At 41.1% G+C, this 16,713-nt stretch overlaps 1 protein-coding gene across 4 annotated transcripts in view; it reads left to right on the plus strand.

Moving 5' to 3' along the window:
* Positions 1-16,713, plus strand: part of KIF26B (kinesin family member 26B) — a 420,596-nt gene that overhangs the window by 317,154 nt on the left and 86,729 nt on the right. For all 4 annotated transcript variants that reach the window (XM_084625201.1, XM_084625202.1, XM_084625204.1 and 1 more), the window contains 4 exons: positions 4,397-4,603; positions 6,337-6,430; positions 8,537-8,799; positions 13,122-13,305. In XM_084625201.1, coding sequence (XP_084481327.1) covers positions 4,397-4,603; positions 6,337-6,430; positions 8,537-8,799; positions 13,122-13,305 — 748 coding nt within the window. The remainder of the gene's footprint in view (positions 1-4,396; positions 4,604-6,336; positions 6,431-8,536; positions 8,800-13,121; positions 13,306-16,713) is intronic.

Below are 16,713 nucleotides of genomic sequence, written 5' to 3' on the forward strand. Positions count from 1 at the left end.
AACTGCACTGTATTCTCTCTTACCCAGAGCAGCAGCTGTGATCTTCAACCTGAAATTGAACTGAAAGTCTTTTAAGACCATTAGGTTCCTGGAGCTATACCCATAGCTGAATGAATTACTGTTCTACCTTCTTTCATACTGCCTCCCTGGTGTAGTATATTGCTTGGTCCTGCACTGGCTTTAAACCCATCACCCCTACCTGTTCATAAATCGCATGTGAAATTGTGAAATGGGAGTTCAATGGGCCATGTGGCTTCATCAGTTCTGCCTTATGTAGTCGATATGATTTACTATTGTCATAACCAGAGTTGGGGAATTTTCTTGTGTGACATCTTCTCTATTAAGTTACATAGGTAATAATTAGAATATGTAATAATAATTTGCACTTCAGTAGCACCCTCCATCTGAGAATCCTTAAAGCACTTGACCAATGTAATTGAATGTAGCCATACAACTTTCCTGTGAGGGAGGTGTAAGACACTGCATGTCTTTGGCAAATCCGGAGATAGAATCCATATCTCCTGGCTCTCAGTCATTTATGCCTTACCCACAAACCATTTGCTCCAAATATGAATAACCCTTTGACCTGGATATGACGTAATGTTTTACTGTGCTTAGCATATAGTACCAGGGTTACATGTGTGAATCTAAATATCAATATCCCCATTTTGCAGGCCACCTCTACTGTATCTTATACCTTTTCTGTTTGTTCCTTCTTCAACTATACGCAATGGCAGCTCTCTTTAGACTGTAAATTATACTTATTTTGCACACCTAGGGCTTGATTCTTCTTCCAATTAATTTGGCGTAAAACAGGAATAACTCAATTGAAATCAAGGGAATTACAATGTGATAAAACTGGTATAATTGAGAGCAGAGTCAGGCTCCTACAAAATGCTAAATCAGTGGTAATCCTTTGTTACTACTCACACTCACTTTTCACGTCGGTTATACACCCAGTGTTTAATTTAAAGCACTGTTTTTGTTCACATTCATTTTGTCCAAGAGATTTCCATGACAGTTGCATTTCTTTTTCTAGGTCCAGATTTGCTCCATAATGAGTTTGTGTCTAGTAAAAACCTGCCTATGTTCTATTAGTCTTTTTTCAGAGAGGACATTGCTTTCAAAGAGGTTGGTAAAACCTCAACCTCCAAAAAAGTCATTCCAACTTTGTGGCTGAGACTGTGGTGTCTCCTTAAAATATCTGCTAAAAGCCACACTAAGTGACATTGTAGATTAACAGTCGAAGGGACATCTCCCATGTTTAATAATTAAAGGAATATTTAGTTTTGGAAACTAATATAAATATTACCTATCCAAACTGTTTATAATATTTGGAGAAAACTGTTTAAATTCATAGGGAAAATAACGATGTGAAGTTGATCCACTTTTTCCTAGTCTTAAACAATTTTTAAACACTCCTCTTTGCCATTTCATCGTACAAGAAAGGTCAGCTAAGACCTTTTGTGTCTAATTAGCTCTTACAGCCGTTTCACCCTGGGGTGACTCCAGGTGACATTAGTGGAGCTGCTTCTGATTTTCAAGCATGTGAGATCAGAATCTGGCAGTCCTTGCATCTGGTTTATAGTGGGCATCTACTAAGTGGACGATGACACAAGGCAGTCCTGTGATTTGCCTAAGGTCATTACCCTGTCGTGAGTGTCTCTCTTAACTGAGGTTACAGTCCAGAATTCTCTGGTCAACATAATCATTCTTCACTTTGACCAATAGAAACTCCTCGGTCTCTTCTTCAAAACAAATGAAAGACCAACGCTCTGGAATTATAAATGTGCATTGCAACACAGTGTCGTCATCTCACCTCACATATATCAGAAGACCAGGAACTAGTAAGCAAATAATGTATGCTATCTGTCTCTGGGGTCTTCCCTGATGAACTTGGGATGGCAGTTTATTCAGCAAATTTACCACTAATGATAGTAAATTTTATAGTTTCAGCTACACTGGTTTTTTATGCCAGTGAGAGAGAAACCTGGCTCCTGAAACCTCTGCCATCCTAAAAGCAGAAACATTTGTTGGAGAATAGAACGGTCCGTTATGTTAATTCAGCAACGAGAAGAAATGGGCCTAATTCTGATTTCACTTATCCAGGTGTAAATCAGGAGTAACTCCACTGCAGCTAAGGAAGTTACACTGATGTAAAACCGATGTAACTGAGATTAGAATCAGTCCTGGGGTGTATTCAGTCAGGTCTTCTCCCTGCATGAAGTGATAAGGAATTTTCAGGATCTGAGTTATTAGCTCTCAAATACAACACCTGAACACACAGAAAAAATAGATTTTAAAAGTGCATCAGGCAATTTATTTTTATTTACAGTGTTATGTCAGTTTGATTTCCAGCAGATCAGTCTAATCCAGCAGATCCCAAATGTTGGCATCTGTTTAAAAATAGAGGACGCTGCTGAGAAAGCAAACGGAGCAAGATGCAAGCAGGAAAACTGTTAAAGGGTTATATTTGCTCTTTTGTTTTCTTGCCCTGCCAGGGACTTATTGCTGTGCTTCCTCCCTCCTTCATTGACTTGACTAGTGAGCTCTCCCTGAGCTGCCTGGAGAATTGCATCTGCAATCAATTAATTATATTGAGCCAAATTCAGCCCTAGAGCTCTAATGGGCGTAACTCCCACTTTCTTCAATGGTAGCTGGGCCTACCTACGGCAGAGCTGAATAGAATGCCTTTAACACAATATGGAAAGTGGGGCAGTGTAACAAAAAAAGCCTTTTAAAATGAGGGATTGGGGAGAAAGGTTAAACAGACAGTGAGGCTGAATAAATGAGGACAGAACCTTCCACACTCCAACAGTGTTTCTCTGCTTTATCTTAATTGATAGTGGAACACAGAACAGAAAGCCTGCGTACAGAGTCTTAACCAGACTCCCTGTCTAATGATCAAATTGTTTTCTTACGATAATAGATTTAGGGCCAAATCACCCCTTTTAGGCATGAGTATACGCAGAAAGGAACACAAAAATACTGAATGGACTACACTGATGCCTGGTGTAATTCCATTGTCAGTGGAGTTATAGCAATGATGAAATTGTCCCAGTGAGTTTGAACTCACCAAGCTTCTGATTTAATCTCATCTCAGTTTGGAGGGCTAGTGCCACCATGAAGGGGGATCCTCACCCACAAGGAGTGCCATCCCAAAGGGGGAGAGGAGCATTTGGCATTGGGTCCATTCCCCGCTTGTGCACAGACTATATTCAGATGGTAATTTGCATGAAATTGCTCTGTTTGCATTGCAAAGAGAAAGAAACTGTATTTGCCTCAAAATTTGGAAAATAGTCTTCTCTTAAGGCATACATGCCCTTCCATAATGTTAACAGTAGTTATGCTTTCACACTACGATGAGGACACCACTTACTGCACTGCTACTTGCCCAAACTTGTGTGTTTGATACAATTGACATATTTAAGAAGCTTTTAACCATAAGTTCTGTCTGGTTGCCGTCTTGAAGTTAGTCTGCTTCCGGACAAAACAACACAGCCGTGACTTGAAAGGAAATACACAGGAGTTGACAAAGATGGGGAATGTATCCTACAAAGTTCAAAAAGTCAAGTGCCAAATAATAATAAAATTACTGAAGGGACCAAAGCTGTGTTGAATTATCAGTGGTTTTGCTTATATCTAAATTGCTTACAAGTTTGGTTAATGATACTGTATAACCTCATTACATCCCACAGAGATGTATCTTAGTTATAGAAATAACACCTTGTTATGTACTCATCTAATGGGTTGTGAGCGAACGTGTTTTAACACATCCTTTAACACTTATTACATTCCAGACCCTTGGAGATAATTTCAAAAGCTGACCATTAAAACTAGGCTCTTTCACAACTCTTTGATGACACTACGAACTGGGCATTTAATGTCTGCATTTGGATTAGAAATTAAAACGTGTAAATTACAGATATAGCTTTTATGTGCTTGCTTTATTGATCAGTCGTCTTCATAGAAACAGCATCAGTCTTGATAGCTTAGCAGCCTAGATTACCTTTTGGTTTGCTTAATTGGTCTACCAGGGTGCAGTTAATTTTCTATTTATGTGAATCGCAAGACAAAAAAAGAGGATGTAATACCTTTGTACTAGAGTAACAGAGACATTAAAATACATTGATGTGCCTGGTAATTATTAAATATACAAGCTGACCATTAAGGCAAGAGAGAGGGGGCTCTCGGCCTTATTAATTGTGCACTGTAGGCCAAATCCTGCTTCCTTTACGAGCACTTGGATGTCTATTGACCTCAGTGGCCCCACTGGCTTGAGTAAAGCAAGAATGATTTGGCTCACTGAAATTTGAAAACCCATTTAAAAAATCCTAAACTCTAGTATATTCAGTGCTCTAATTAAATGTGGTTTTCTTTCTGTGTTTGCTGACAGGTGAAAGTCATGGTGCGCATTTGTTCCACCCTTGCCAGGGATACATCTGAGTCCAGCTCCTTCTTAAAGGTTGATCCCCGTAAGAAGCAAATTACTCTGTATGACCCATTGTCTTGTGGAGGCCAGAACACCTTCCAGAAAAGGGGCAATCAGGTTCCCCCCAAGATGTTTGCTTTTGATGCAGTTTTCCCCCAAGATGCATCTCAGGTAGGCAACGTATGACTTGGACTAACAAGGATCTAAGATGCTTTCCAGGTTGCACTAGTGTGACCAAGAGGCATATTCATCCCTGCTGTAATTTCAGAGATTTCACTGGAGTTAGACCAGGGATTAATTCGGTCCATAGATGCCAGCAATATTGTGACAAATACATTAAATCAAATCTCTTTAATATGATGATCAGATTTTCTTTAATCCAGCGGTTCTCAAACTCTGGGTCAGGACCCCAAAGTGGGTCGAGACCTCATTTTAATGGGGTCGCCAGGGCTAGCTTAGATTTAGGCTAGCTTTGGCCCCCAAATCCGGGGTGGCAGGGATTGGGCAGGCTAAGGCTTCAGTCCCCCCTCCTGGGGTCGTGTAGTAATTTTTGTTGTCAGAAGGGGGTCACGGTGCAATGAAGTTTTGAGAATCCCTACTTTAATCTTTTGCATTACATGTGCGATAAATCATACGAGTGATATAAAATGCTGCCTAGCCTGCAAATAAACACCAGATAGCAGTATTTGATGGTACGCTTTCAACTGTTTTTGGTTAGTGCTCATGTTGATCATATCAGTGTTGCAAGTCAATAATGTGAAGATGGCTAATCCTACATGCTGTCCTCAATTTATTAAAAAGCAGAGGAATATTTATGTCAGGTTTTTCCACCCAGTTCAGTATAAGAAGACACAGGCTTTACCCCAGATATATAAATAATTAGTGATAATCTTAATTACGGATTAGAAAACAACAGAGTAACAAATGTCTGTGAACTGGACCAATCGAGAAGCAACCACCAAGATCTTATCTACAATAGGAAATTTTTCCTAAAATTCCTAAATGTTGCTACCACTGGCTGAGCTCCAGCTGATTGGTATAGTGTAAGAAGTGGAATAGAATAGTTTAGACAGGGGTCTGGGTGTCTGTCTGTGTTATCTAAACCTGCTCAGGGTGAATCTATATGACAAGGTGCTTAAAACACCACCGGCTACCAGCATCTTGTCTTCATTAGGGCTCCTACCATTGTTAACAGCTGGGGAGATTCAAAGCAAAGGTGGGGAATTTTAGAAAATATTTCCTAGTGAAGACAAAACAAAAGGGGGTGTGCCCTGTTCATAGACTTCCACCCACCCCCGCACAAACTCTCCAACAGCAGAATTGTAACATTTCCACTGCATCCAAAATTCTGGTAATAATTTGCTAAACAATAGAGCTGGTTGAAAAAATGCAATTTTTTAAAGAAAAAAGGTAAACAAAAAAAGGCCAAGTGAATCCGATTTTGTATCCAGCTTTACCAAATAATGAGCCTCTCCTCTTCCATTATGCGCATTTCACCCACCTCTGCTTAGCAGGTGCGAAGTCTATTTAGAATAAAAGAGCCATCTGCCATTTCTCAACATACAGAACTTTTACAAGGATAATGAAGTTTCAGCACCTCATGCTGAAGCAAATGGACTAGGGCTTCCATAAAGGGAATTTAATTGGCTCAGAGCCAAGTCCTAATCACCTTACTCATCTGAGTAGTCTCATTAACTTCAATGGGGCAACTCACCTAAGTAGGGCATGCAAGATTGGGCCTACTTAGGTGAGTTGCCCCATTAGAGTTGTCATCAGAAATGACACGATACTACTGGAAATCAGCAATTGCATTTTGGTGCTGTCACAGCCATGAATATTTATGAAGTTCTGTTAATTTTTTTTATTGTTAAATATCTTTGTCAATCCTGTTCTACCTGTGGCAGGCTGAAGTGTGTGCTGGGACTGTGGCTGAAGTGATCCAGTCAGTGGTGAATGGGGCAGACGGCTGCGTGTTCTGCTTTGGCCATGCCAAACTGGGTTGGTATTGTTGCATTTCCTTAATCAAACAGAGCAGTTTCTACTTCAAGCCTTAAATGATTTTTATTTTAGGTTAAGGAAAACAACAGCTTTTAAACTGCCTGCGTTCAGTACACTATTAGGTATGAAATTGCACATGTCTTTTCCCTACCTGGTCCTTCTTTCTTATTTGTCCATTTATTCTGCTGTTGCATATTGTCGAAGTCCTAGATTGTGAGGTCTCAGCAGCATGGGTTGCCTTTGTGTATGTTTGTTCAGTACTTTGTACAATGGAGTTCTGGGCACTACTGCAGTGGAAGTAATAGTAATAAGAATAATTCGGTGATTAATGAATTATCCCATAGTAGTCTACAACTTTTATGAAGATGTTCAGTGTTAGAAATCTAGGCAACCATTTCAGTCTTATGGGCTGCTTACAAACTGACTATATTCCTTCAATGTTTGTGACTCAGAATATAAGCATTGGGACTGGGTGCCTAAGACACATGATATTTTTTGCTCTTCCTTGATGGATGACCTACGCATTATAAACCACTTTCTTTTCTGCCTGAAACAAGTTGCATTAATTGAATCTTCAGCGACTAGCCAAAAATTAGCTTCTGCAACCATTTGCATGATCAAAACTTTCAATGCTGACAAAAAGAGTGTAATCAAAACAAGATTCTTTTAGAAGACATTAAAATTCTAACATAATTTTATGTACTGCTCATCCGTATCTAGAGGTATATGTTGGGAAATGATGACTTTTTAATGGCAACAACTTTGCCACCTTTATTACTACCTGAAAAGTGATCCCACACAGTTCTACCACATTAAAAAGACACTTCAAGGAAACTTCCATTCTTCAGGCAATGAAGAAGTAGAGTACGCTGTCAAGGCCTGGTTGTCTCAAATTGCATCCAGAATGGAGGTACCCAGAACTGATGAATACTTGAAGTCTCAGGCCTTCATGACTTGCTTAAGGCCAGAGAGTAATCCCTGCTCCCAATCCAATGTCCTACCAATTGGCCGATTGTGCCTCCCAATTTCCACAGTTTTCAATTATCTAATCTAGACTGAGATAAAGCATAAAACATTAGCTGACAATGTGCAGCTGCTTCATTAACTGCCTTCCCCACTATTCCTACTCCTATGGACACACACAGTTTCACAAAGAGTTGTAAAGTCTAAAAATATCTTGCTGCACTAACCCTCTTAACATTAGATACCACTTATGTCCATAATTCATGAAATAAAATGAGATTAAAAAAAAGCCACGAGAAATTGTCTGAAGTGTATGCATATCGATATCGTTTGTGTGACAGCTATAGAAAGAGCTATAAATGAGAGAGATTCTGAAAACTTAATTATGTGCAGTATATGAAGTAATACAGAAAACAGTAAGATAATACTGTATGGATGCTTTTAATTAACAGATGTTTTAAACAGAGACAGGCCTGCACCAAAATCCTGGTTCCAGAGAGCACCAAACTTAGGGAATGTTTTGATCTGGATCCAGACTCCACATTTGTGGGACCACCTCTGGACCAGATTATTTATATGTCTAGCTTCTGCCGAGTGTAGCTAAGGGTGGGGATGCTGAAAAGAGCCACCTGCAGCTACCTGATCCCCGGGGCCAGCTCTACGTCAGTTCCAGCCCTAGCATCCTATAGAACTATCTAGGGGCTGCTCTAAAGTATGCTGGCTAGTAACATTCCTCCCCACCTCCCCCAGGAGATCATTTCCAAACTAGGGATTGTTGGAGCACATGACACTTGGCCACCCTACCCGACATGCCTTCTACACTGTTAGCTGCAGAGTGGTGTGGGGGCCAGATATACCCCAGCTAAGGATTCCTTGAATGTTAGGGAAATCTTCATCTAGGAAGATCTGGCTGTTTTTCAGCCCCTTTATGGTAGCGGAATGCTGCAGAGAAATGGATAGCAGAGCTCTGGATCTAGCCTACCAATTTTAAATGCTGTTATTTGTCCTTTCTTTCCGTCTGTCTGTCTTTTGTAAAGGAAATTGTTTTCCTGAGCCTGTGCAGAATAATGTCACTTGACAGAAAGCTCTGGATGCACTGAGTGTAATTTAATTTTCTTTTCTCCCCTCCCTCCTACCTGACAGGAAAGTCATACACCATGATTGGAAAAGATGATTCCATGCAGAACCTAGGCATAATCCCCTGTGCCATCTCATGGCTCTTCAAGCTGATTAATGAACGGAAAGAGAAGACTGGGGCCCGCTTCTCAGTCCGGATCTCTGCAGTGGAAGTGTGGGGGAAAGAAGAAAATCTGAGGGACTTACTGTCAGAAGTAGCTACAGGCAGCCTGCAGGATGGTCAGTCCCCAGGTGTCTACCTTTGTGAGGACCCAATCTGTGGCATGCAGGTGAATTTAAGATTTATTTTAAAGGGAATTAATCTCTAGCAATGTAATATTTAGGCTTGAAAGGATTAGATTCTCATCAGTAAACGCTGGAAAATATCAATTGCTGCACACACACAAAAGTGATAAAAATATGTCCATCGATGATAACTGAACTTTCCAGGGAGGCAAAGTAAGAAAAATGCTTCTTGAGAACTTATTTGAATTTGGTTTAAGGATATTTACTTGTATATTTTGATGTGATGCTGGCAATTTTTGTTTTAACAGTTATAAAGCTTTAACTTTTTGATTCTCAACGTCTACTATCATTTAAATAATTATTGTCCAACACCCTCCCCCCAATTTCCTGCAATTGTGAAAATTTAAATTTATAAAAATTAAAATATGCTTAAAACTAAACCTTCATCAAAATTATCAAAAAAAATTAAATCAAATTCTGCCAAGCCTAGTGATATTTTTCTGTGCTACTGAGATGGTAGAACTCAAATTCAAGAACTACTGGAAGTATAAACTTTTCAGACTTGAATGTGTTTACTTTGAAACATACAAGAACTTTATGACCTGCAGCTGTGGGACCATCTGCTTTTCCGGCCTCAATATTTGTACCTCCAATATAACTGATGGTGAGCAGGGGTTGATGTTTGCAATAAAATTTGAAAACATTCAGAGCAAGCAAAATTCACCCCCCCACCCCAAAAAAAAGAGAAGAACTGCGATCTCTTTTTATAAAACAACAAGCTAAAATATTTACAGTATTGCACAAATAGCTGGAAGTCATTTATATGGCTGTTTATCTCTCTATAAACTCCATTATTTATAGCACTAGCATTAGCAATGTTGTAGGAAGTATTAATAGCTACTTATTAATTGTTGCCAAGAAATAAATGTTAGAGCTGGGCAAGCCAAGAATAACTCCAGCTCTCTTCAGGCGTGGAGAGTCAGCAGGAACACCTAAGTAGTTCATATTACCTCCTGGACAACCATCAGAAAGTCTATGGGTTTTTTACTTTTACTTAGTTGGTACAAAAAATGCTCACTCTTTCCTTTTACTACATACACAGCAACAGGCCTTGTCCCCACGTGAGCTCACAATTTGGGGGAAATCCACAATGACAGGACACAATTATGGTCTCTGAACCCTAAGCACTTAGCAGCCTCAGGGCACCAGTCACTCTAGAGAGTGGGGACAGTAGAAGCAGGACCACAGGATGATGTACAGTATTGTCAACCCCAACTGTCAAAGTGCAGTATGTAGAAAACAAGGGCCTCATGGTTTCACAGCTACATACAACACAACTGAATTAATGCTTGATATACTCAGAGGAAAAGAAGGTAAAATGTTCTATTAATATATGTACAAAATCAGCAACATGATTCCTATACGTCACATTATTCTTAATCAGACTTTAGTGTATATGGTTTTGAGCATTATCTTGTTGTTTACAAGGTGAGGTTGTTTTAATATATATCTACCACAAACCATGCTCTGCATCAACTGAGAAACTATGCGTTAGTAAGAAAACAAGTAGATTAGTGGGACTTGGTTAGACTGAGTCTAGCGTTCTAATGATTTTATTCACCCTTTTTTGGGCTCCCTCTCTTTTAGAAGAGGAACTTACTCCTGGGCTGCACTCATAGTAAGGGCTGAAAAGGGGAACTTGTCATTGTATTTTAACCTCTCAGACAAACAGGCCTCCCCTGTAGTCTGTGGACCAGCTCTGTGTATTACCAATACCAATGCCATTATCAGTGTGTGTACAATTATTAAAAATTAACACGGCATGGATTAAAAACTGGCTAACTGATAGGTCTCAAAATGTAATTGTAAATGGATAATTGTCATCTAGCGGGTGTGTTTCCAGTAGGGTCATGCAGGGTTGGTTCTTGGCCCAATGCTATTTAACATTTTTATCAGTGACCTGGAAGAAAACATAAAATCGTCACTGATAAAGTTTGCAGATGACACAAAAATAGGGGGAGAGGTAAATAATGAAGAGAGGTCACTGATACAGAGCAAGCTGGATGTAAGCAAATGTGTGTTTTAATATGGCTGAACGTAAATGTATACATCTAGGAACATGGGGGACTCTATCCTGGGAAGCAGTGACTCTGAAAAAGTTTTTTGGGTCATGGTGGATAATCAGCTGAATGTGAACTTCCAGTGTGACATGGTGTGCAAAAGAGCTAATGTGATCCTTGGACGGATATACAGGGGAATCACGAGCAGGAGTAGAGAGGTTATTTTATCTCTGTATTTGGCACTGGTGTGCCCGCTGCTGGAATACTGTGTCCAGTTTTGATGCCCACCATTCAAGAAGGATATTGATTAATTGGAGACGAGAACCATGAAAACGATTCAAGGATGAGAAAACATGCATTATATTGAAAGACTCAAAGAGCTCAATTTATTTAGTTTCAAAAAGAGAAGGTTAAGGGGTGACTTGATCACAGTCTATAAGTATCTACTTGGGCTCTTCAGTCTAGCAGAGAAAGGTGTAATACAATCCAAGGGCTGGAAATTCAGACTTGGAAATAAGGTGTAAATTTTTGACAGTGAGGGTAATTAACCACTGGAACAATTTAACAAGGGCGTTGCGGATTCTCCATCGCTGACCATTTTTAATTCAAGATTGGATGGTTTTCTAAAAGCTATGCACTAGAGATTATCTTGGGTGAAGTTCTATGGCCTGTGTTATACACACGGTCAGACTAAATGATTGCATTGGTCCCTTCTGGCCTTGGAATCTATGGAGCTATGAATGTTATATTTCATAATCACGTGTCACTTCTCCAAACTAACGTTTGATTACATGAATCACACACACATTCCTCACATTATCAAGGGTTAATAATAGCTGAATTAATGCTGGCTATCGTTTTGGAGAAAGAAGAGCAGTTTATATTCCCAACACTGGAGACTGTGACTGAGGTCCAGCAAATGCAATTTTATTATACACGATGTGCTGCTTCATCTAATGGATTGCCTCCGACCAACTTGTGGGGGAAGACACAAGGGGCTTCCTCTCTTTTATGATCTTCCTCCACCCCTCACAAGGGCTGAGTATAATCTACAGACTTCTGTTTTCCCAGAGTGCAGGGACTGCTCCCCCCTCAGTTCCTCGCACGCAAGCCATAGCCATGCACCTGCCCATCCGCCCCAGTCAGCAGAGCTGGCCGGGTACAGAGAAGGGAGCATTCTGGGGAGCTCTGGGATATATTGTGTCTCTCTAAAGGCCAGTCCAGCTCAGAATTGCCCCTAGCATGTTGAGAGCCTGAACCAGTTGTTCCCTGCTGTTGCAAGGCCTTTCGGTGCTATTGCAGTGGGAAGTACAAGTCAGGGCAACCTGGGCAACCCCTGAATAGGGGAGGCTCAACCCTCCTTTGCTTGGTCCCTTCACAGGCTATAGCACAGGTAACAGGCTGAATCCACTCTGTAGTTCTAACTTCTCCCCACTGTGATTCCATTGCTGATGTTAGCAAGCCTCTAGGTTGTCACATCCATAGAGATGCAAAAACAGCACTTCCGCATGACATTTGGGTTTTCTTTTTTTTTAAAAACAAACTGAATACTTAGAGGAGCCTTGTGCCCATTAGTGATCCCTGCTTCCATCGATGTGACCGAGAAGCATCTTGTTTTTTATTGTTGTATTTTAAAACACAGGCTGCAGCCAATGCAAAGCCTCCTCGTGGACATTTTTGGGGCCTAAATGCAGATAGAGAGTAAAGCAAGAACAAGGTTCTGGGCATGTACGATATGTATTAAAAAGACACATGAATTTATATCTCTGCTACAGTGGTTCATTTCTATGTTAAATCTCAAAAGGGGATAATGCAGTAATCCCACTTTAGCAGAGCAAACACTGTGGTAATGCCTGTTAACTGACAGCTCTGAAATGGAATGGCAATGAACCGCAAACGGTGGTGGTTGTTAAAAACCAACTGCAAGTCCAAGGTAATGTGACATATTACATGGCTTAAGGTTTAGGAAAGTAGTGCAACAGAGACACTTACACGTATCCTTCCATCCCCCTAGGAGTACATCTAGTCCTTAGATTTTCATAGAACTGCAGCCAAAGGTACAGCAATTAGGTACAGCCATACAGTCTCAGGCAAAAGCCTGGACATGGCAATCTATCTTGTGAAGCATCTGGTACTGGCCATGCTTGGTGACAGGACAGCTGAACCCTCGGTCTGATCCAGTATCACAATCCTATGTCCCTAGTACATTTACCTGTGCTTAGACTTCAGGGCACCAAGAATGTTACCTGCTAGTGCTGAAACCCAACAGGGCTGCTTTATTTGCTTTCCCCTGGGTTGTCTTGCAGCTTCAAAACCAGAGTGAGCTCCGTGCCCCCACTGCAGAGAAGGCTGCCTTCTTCCTCGATGCAGCGATAGCCTCCCGCCGAAGCAGCCAGCGAGATTGCGATGAGGAGGACCACAGGAACTCGCACATGCTCTTCACTCTGCACATCTACCAATACCGAATGGAGAAGAGCGGTAAAGGTGGCAGTAAGTCATTCCGTTTTCTTCTGTTTCCTCGCCACGTGCAATTCTATCAACTGGTGTCCTTGAAAAGACGAGGGGCCAAATTGTCTACTGGTGTATGGAGCTATGCCAATATATGCCAGCAGCGTGTTTGGTTCAGTGTTCAGTTGCCTTTGTAATGTGAATTAGTGGGCTGGTCTATACATCTAAATGAAAAACACCATCAGATTTGGCCTTAATTATCACCCTTGCTGGGAGCCTCAGCACAGAGATTAAGGATCAAAAGACCATGAAGACTGAAGGTTCTTCTCATCAGTACGGTATAGCCTAAATTGAGGATAATAATACGACATTCTCTATCGTGTCCATGTAGACTGATAAACTCTGCAGCGCAGGGACTGTTTCTTCCTATATGTTTCTATAGTGCCTAGCACAATAAGGTCAAAATCTCAGAGCTTCTAGGCACTATTGTAAAACAAATAATATTTAGATTGTGAATTCTTTGACTCAGGGACTGCCTCTAAAAAGGCTATGTGTTTTACAGTGCCTGGCACCATGAGGACATGCTCTTGTTTGGTAGGACTACTCTAATACAAATGATAAATAAAAACAATAATTCTCACTCAGTACTTCTTCAGGAAAAATTCCCATTGATTTTGAGGGACTAAGGACTCCTGGCTCTGGACCTGGTTTTTTTTTGTGTTGTTTTTTTTTAATAAATTGCAAACCTGTTTGTTTTCATTGTTTACAGAATTAGCACTTAAGAGGGGTTCTGAGAGCTTTTACAAAGGCATTCCTGTCTGTTGAAAGCATAGGGAAAGCCAAGTATCAAGAAGACAAAAATGCTTCAAAACTGTTACAGGAGAGTCTGTTGCACATATTGTAGCAGTCCCCAGAGCAGGAAGTCGCTGTGAATGCTGTAACGCACCAGCACGGCAACGTGCCAGCTGTCCCGCATGCTCAGAAGCAAACACTGTAGCCATTCCCAGCACTAGACCCTTTGGGTTCCTATAAACGCTTGCCATAAATGAATACAGGGTTGCTTTACTCGGGCTGCCAGAAACAGACATTGCAGTTACCAGTGGCGCTGTGGTCTTGAGTTACAAACAAAAGATAGTAAACACAACACCCAGCAGCTCCCAGTCTAGCCCCTGGGGGGGCCGAACAGTACAGAGAATGAAGGTGGGGCTACTTGGGCCTAGTGCCAGGAGTACTCGCGTTAGAGCCAACAGCATGCTGGCCAGAGTCCAGTCCTTTTTGTCTGACCCATTATCTTGTTCTGACCCATCCATACAAACCACCTCCGCCTTTGCAGCCCGTTGCTTGTTATCCACCACTAACACTGTCCCTCTTCCAAGCAAAAGGCTGCTCCCATTCTGGCTTTCTGCCCTTCAGTCCCAGCTCCCAAGCTGCCCATATTTCTCTCTGCAGCCAGCTCTCAGTTGCTCTTGCTCATACCCAACCTCCAGCTCCCACCTGAGCCCAGGTCCTCTTTAACCGCTGCCAGTATTCCATCCGTAGGGCCCTACCAAATTCACGGCCATGAAAAATGCATCACAGACTGTGAAATCTGGTCTCCAACCCCCCGTGAAATCTGGTCTTTTGTGAGCTTTTACCCTATATTATACAGATTTCATGGGGGAGACCAGCGTTTCTCAAATTGGGGGTCCTGACTCAAAAGGAAGTCGCGGGGGGATCACAAAGTTATTTTAGCGGGGACTCGCAGCATTGCCATCCTTACTTCTGCTCTGTCTTCAGAGCTGGGCAGTCAGAGAGCAGTGGCTGTTGGCTGGGTTTCCAGCTCTGAAAGCAGCACCCTGCCAGCAGCAGCACAGGAGGAAGGGTGGCTATGCCAAACCATGCCACCTTTACTTCTGTGTTGCTGCTGGCAGCGGCTCTGCTTTCAGAGCTGGGCTCCTGGCCAGCAGCTGCCGTTCTCTGGCTGCCCAGCTCTGACAGCAGCACCACCGCCAGCAGCTGCGCAGAAGTAAGGGTAGCAGTACCGCAACCCCCCCTACAATAACCTTGTGACCCCTCACAACCCCTTTTTGGGTCAGGACCCCTACAATTACGACACCGTGAAATTTCAGATTTGAATAGCTGAAATCATAAAATTTACAATTTTAAAAATCCTAGGAGCGTGAAATTGACCAAAATGGACCCTGAATTTGGTAGGGCCCTATCCATCCAGAACAGGAAAGGGATTATGAAGCCCTCTGCTGGCTGAATATTGCACTGGATACTAACACACCATCCAATAAGGAGCCAGCAGGTTCATTAACATATGTTTAGTGGCTCAGAGCAGGAAAGATTTTCCCCTGTGCTCCAAAATATTCCAGGATATCAAAAACCATTCGCATCCCGAATCAGGATGAAAAGTCAATCTCAAATTATTGCCTACCAAAAATTGGGGAGGGATATCAGTTCAGGTCAATTGCAATGTTTTGTTTCAATAACTTTGAAACATTTTGTTTCAATTTTGACCTTTTTTATTTGATTTATTTTTACTATAATTCGCTTAAATTTTGAAATGAGAAGTCATATCAAACTAAAACCATAATTTTTTGTTTCAAAAATGTTGGAACAAAATGTTTTGACAATTTCAGAACTTTTTCAAAACATTGTAGCTTTGAAAAAATTATCAGAATTGACCCTTTCCCGTGAAAAGTTTTGGTTTTGTTAAATTGGCATTTTCTGATGACAAAATTTCGTCAAAAAAATTCCGACCCTCTATAATGTATAGTTTTTCTGGGCCTAAATAAGCACTGCGGAGACCGTGAATATTTCAGCTTGTGTATCTCTATAGATTATTTGTGTTAGGCAGCAGACTACAATCTAAGATGTCCAAAGAGTGGCCATCATTGCCATATTTATACCTATAGTTTGAATGCAGCATATTCAAATATTCTGTACTGTATTTAAAATGTAACAGCTACAGTTGCTCAAATGAAAGTGGAGATTGCATTTTGTTTTAGTAATAACCTGTGTGGAATTGGAAGGCAAAATTCAATTAACTAAATGTTTATTAATTAACCACCCTGCAGTGGAAAGGAAGACTGTGAATGCTCAAACTATCTGGTTGTTGGGAAGAAAGAGGACTGGTTTTGAGGGCATTACCATTAAAGTCATTTAATACTCCATGCTTTTTACATATGCACACACACAGCCTGTTTTCAAATACAATTTAAAAAAGAGCTGTGGAGTAAAATTTATTGTTTCCTGATGGCTTTAATGGCTAATTCTAAAAGATTACACGATCCCATAGATTTATAATGTGAGATGCATCATTCCCTAGTTGTAGGTATGTTTTGCTTTCAGGCCATGCCGCCCTGACTGAATGTTTCCATATCTGGGAGACCTAATAAGCCAAGGAGGTCGGATCTAGTTGATGATTGGAGGAGTGTGTGTTTGGGGGGGAAGGGGTTATGCTAG

The sequence above is a fragment of the Lepidochelys olivacea genome (genome assembly GCF_965140295.1).
Source record: "Lepidochelys olivacea isolate rLepOli2 genome assembly, chromosome: 3".
NCBI lineage: Eukaryota > Metazoa > Chordata > Testudines > Cheloniidae > Lepidochelys > Lepidochelys olivacea.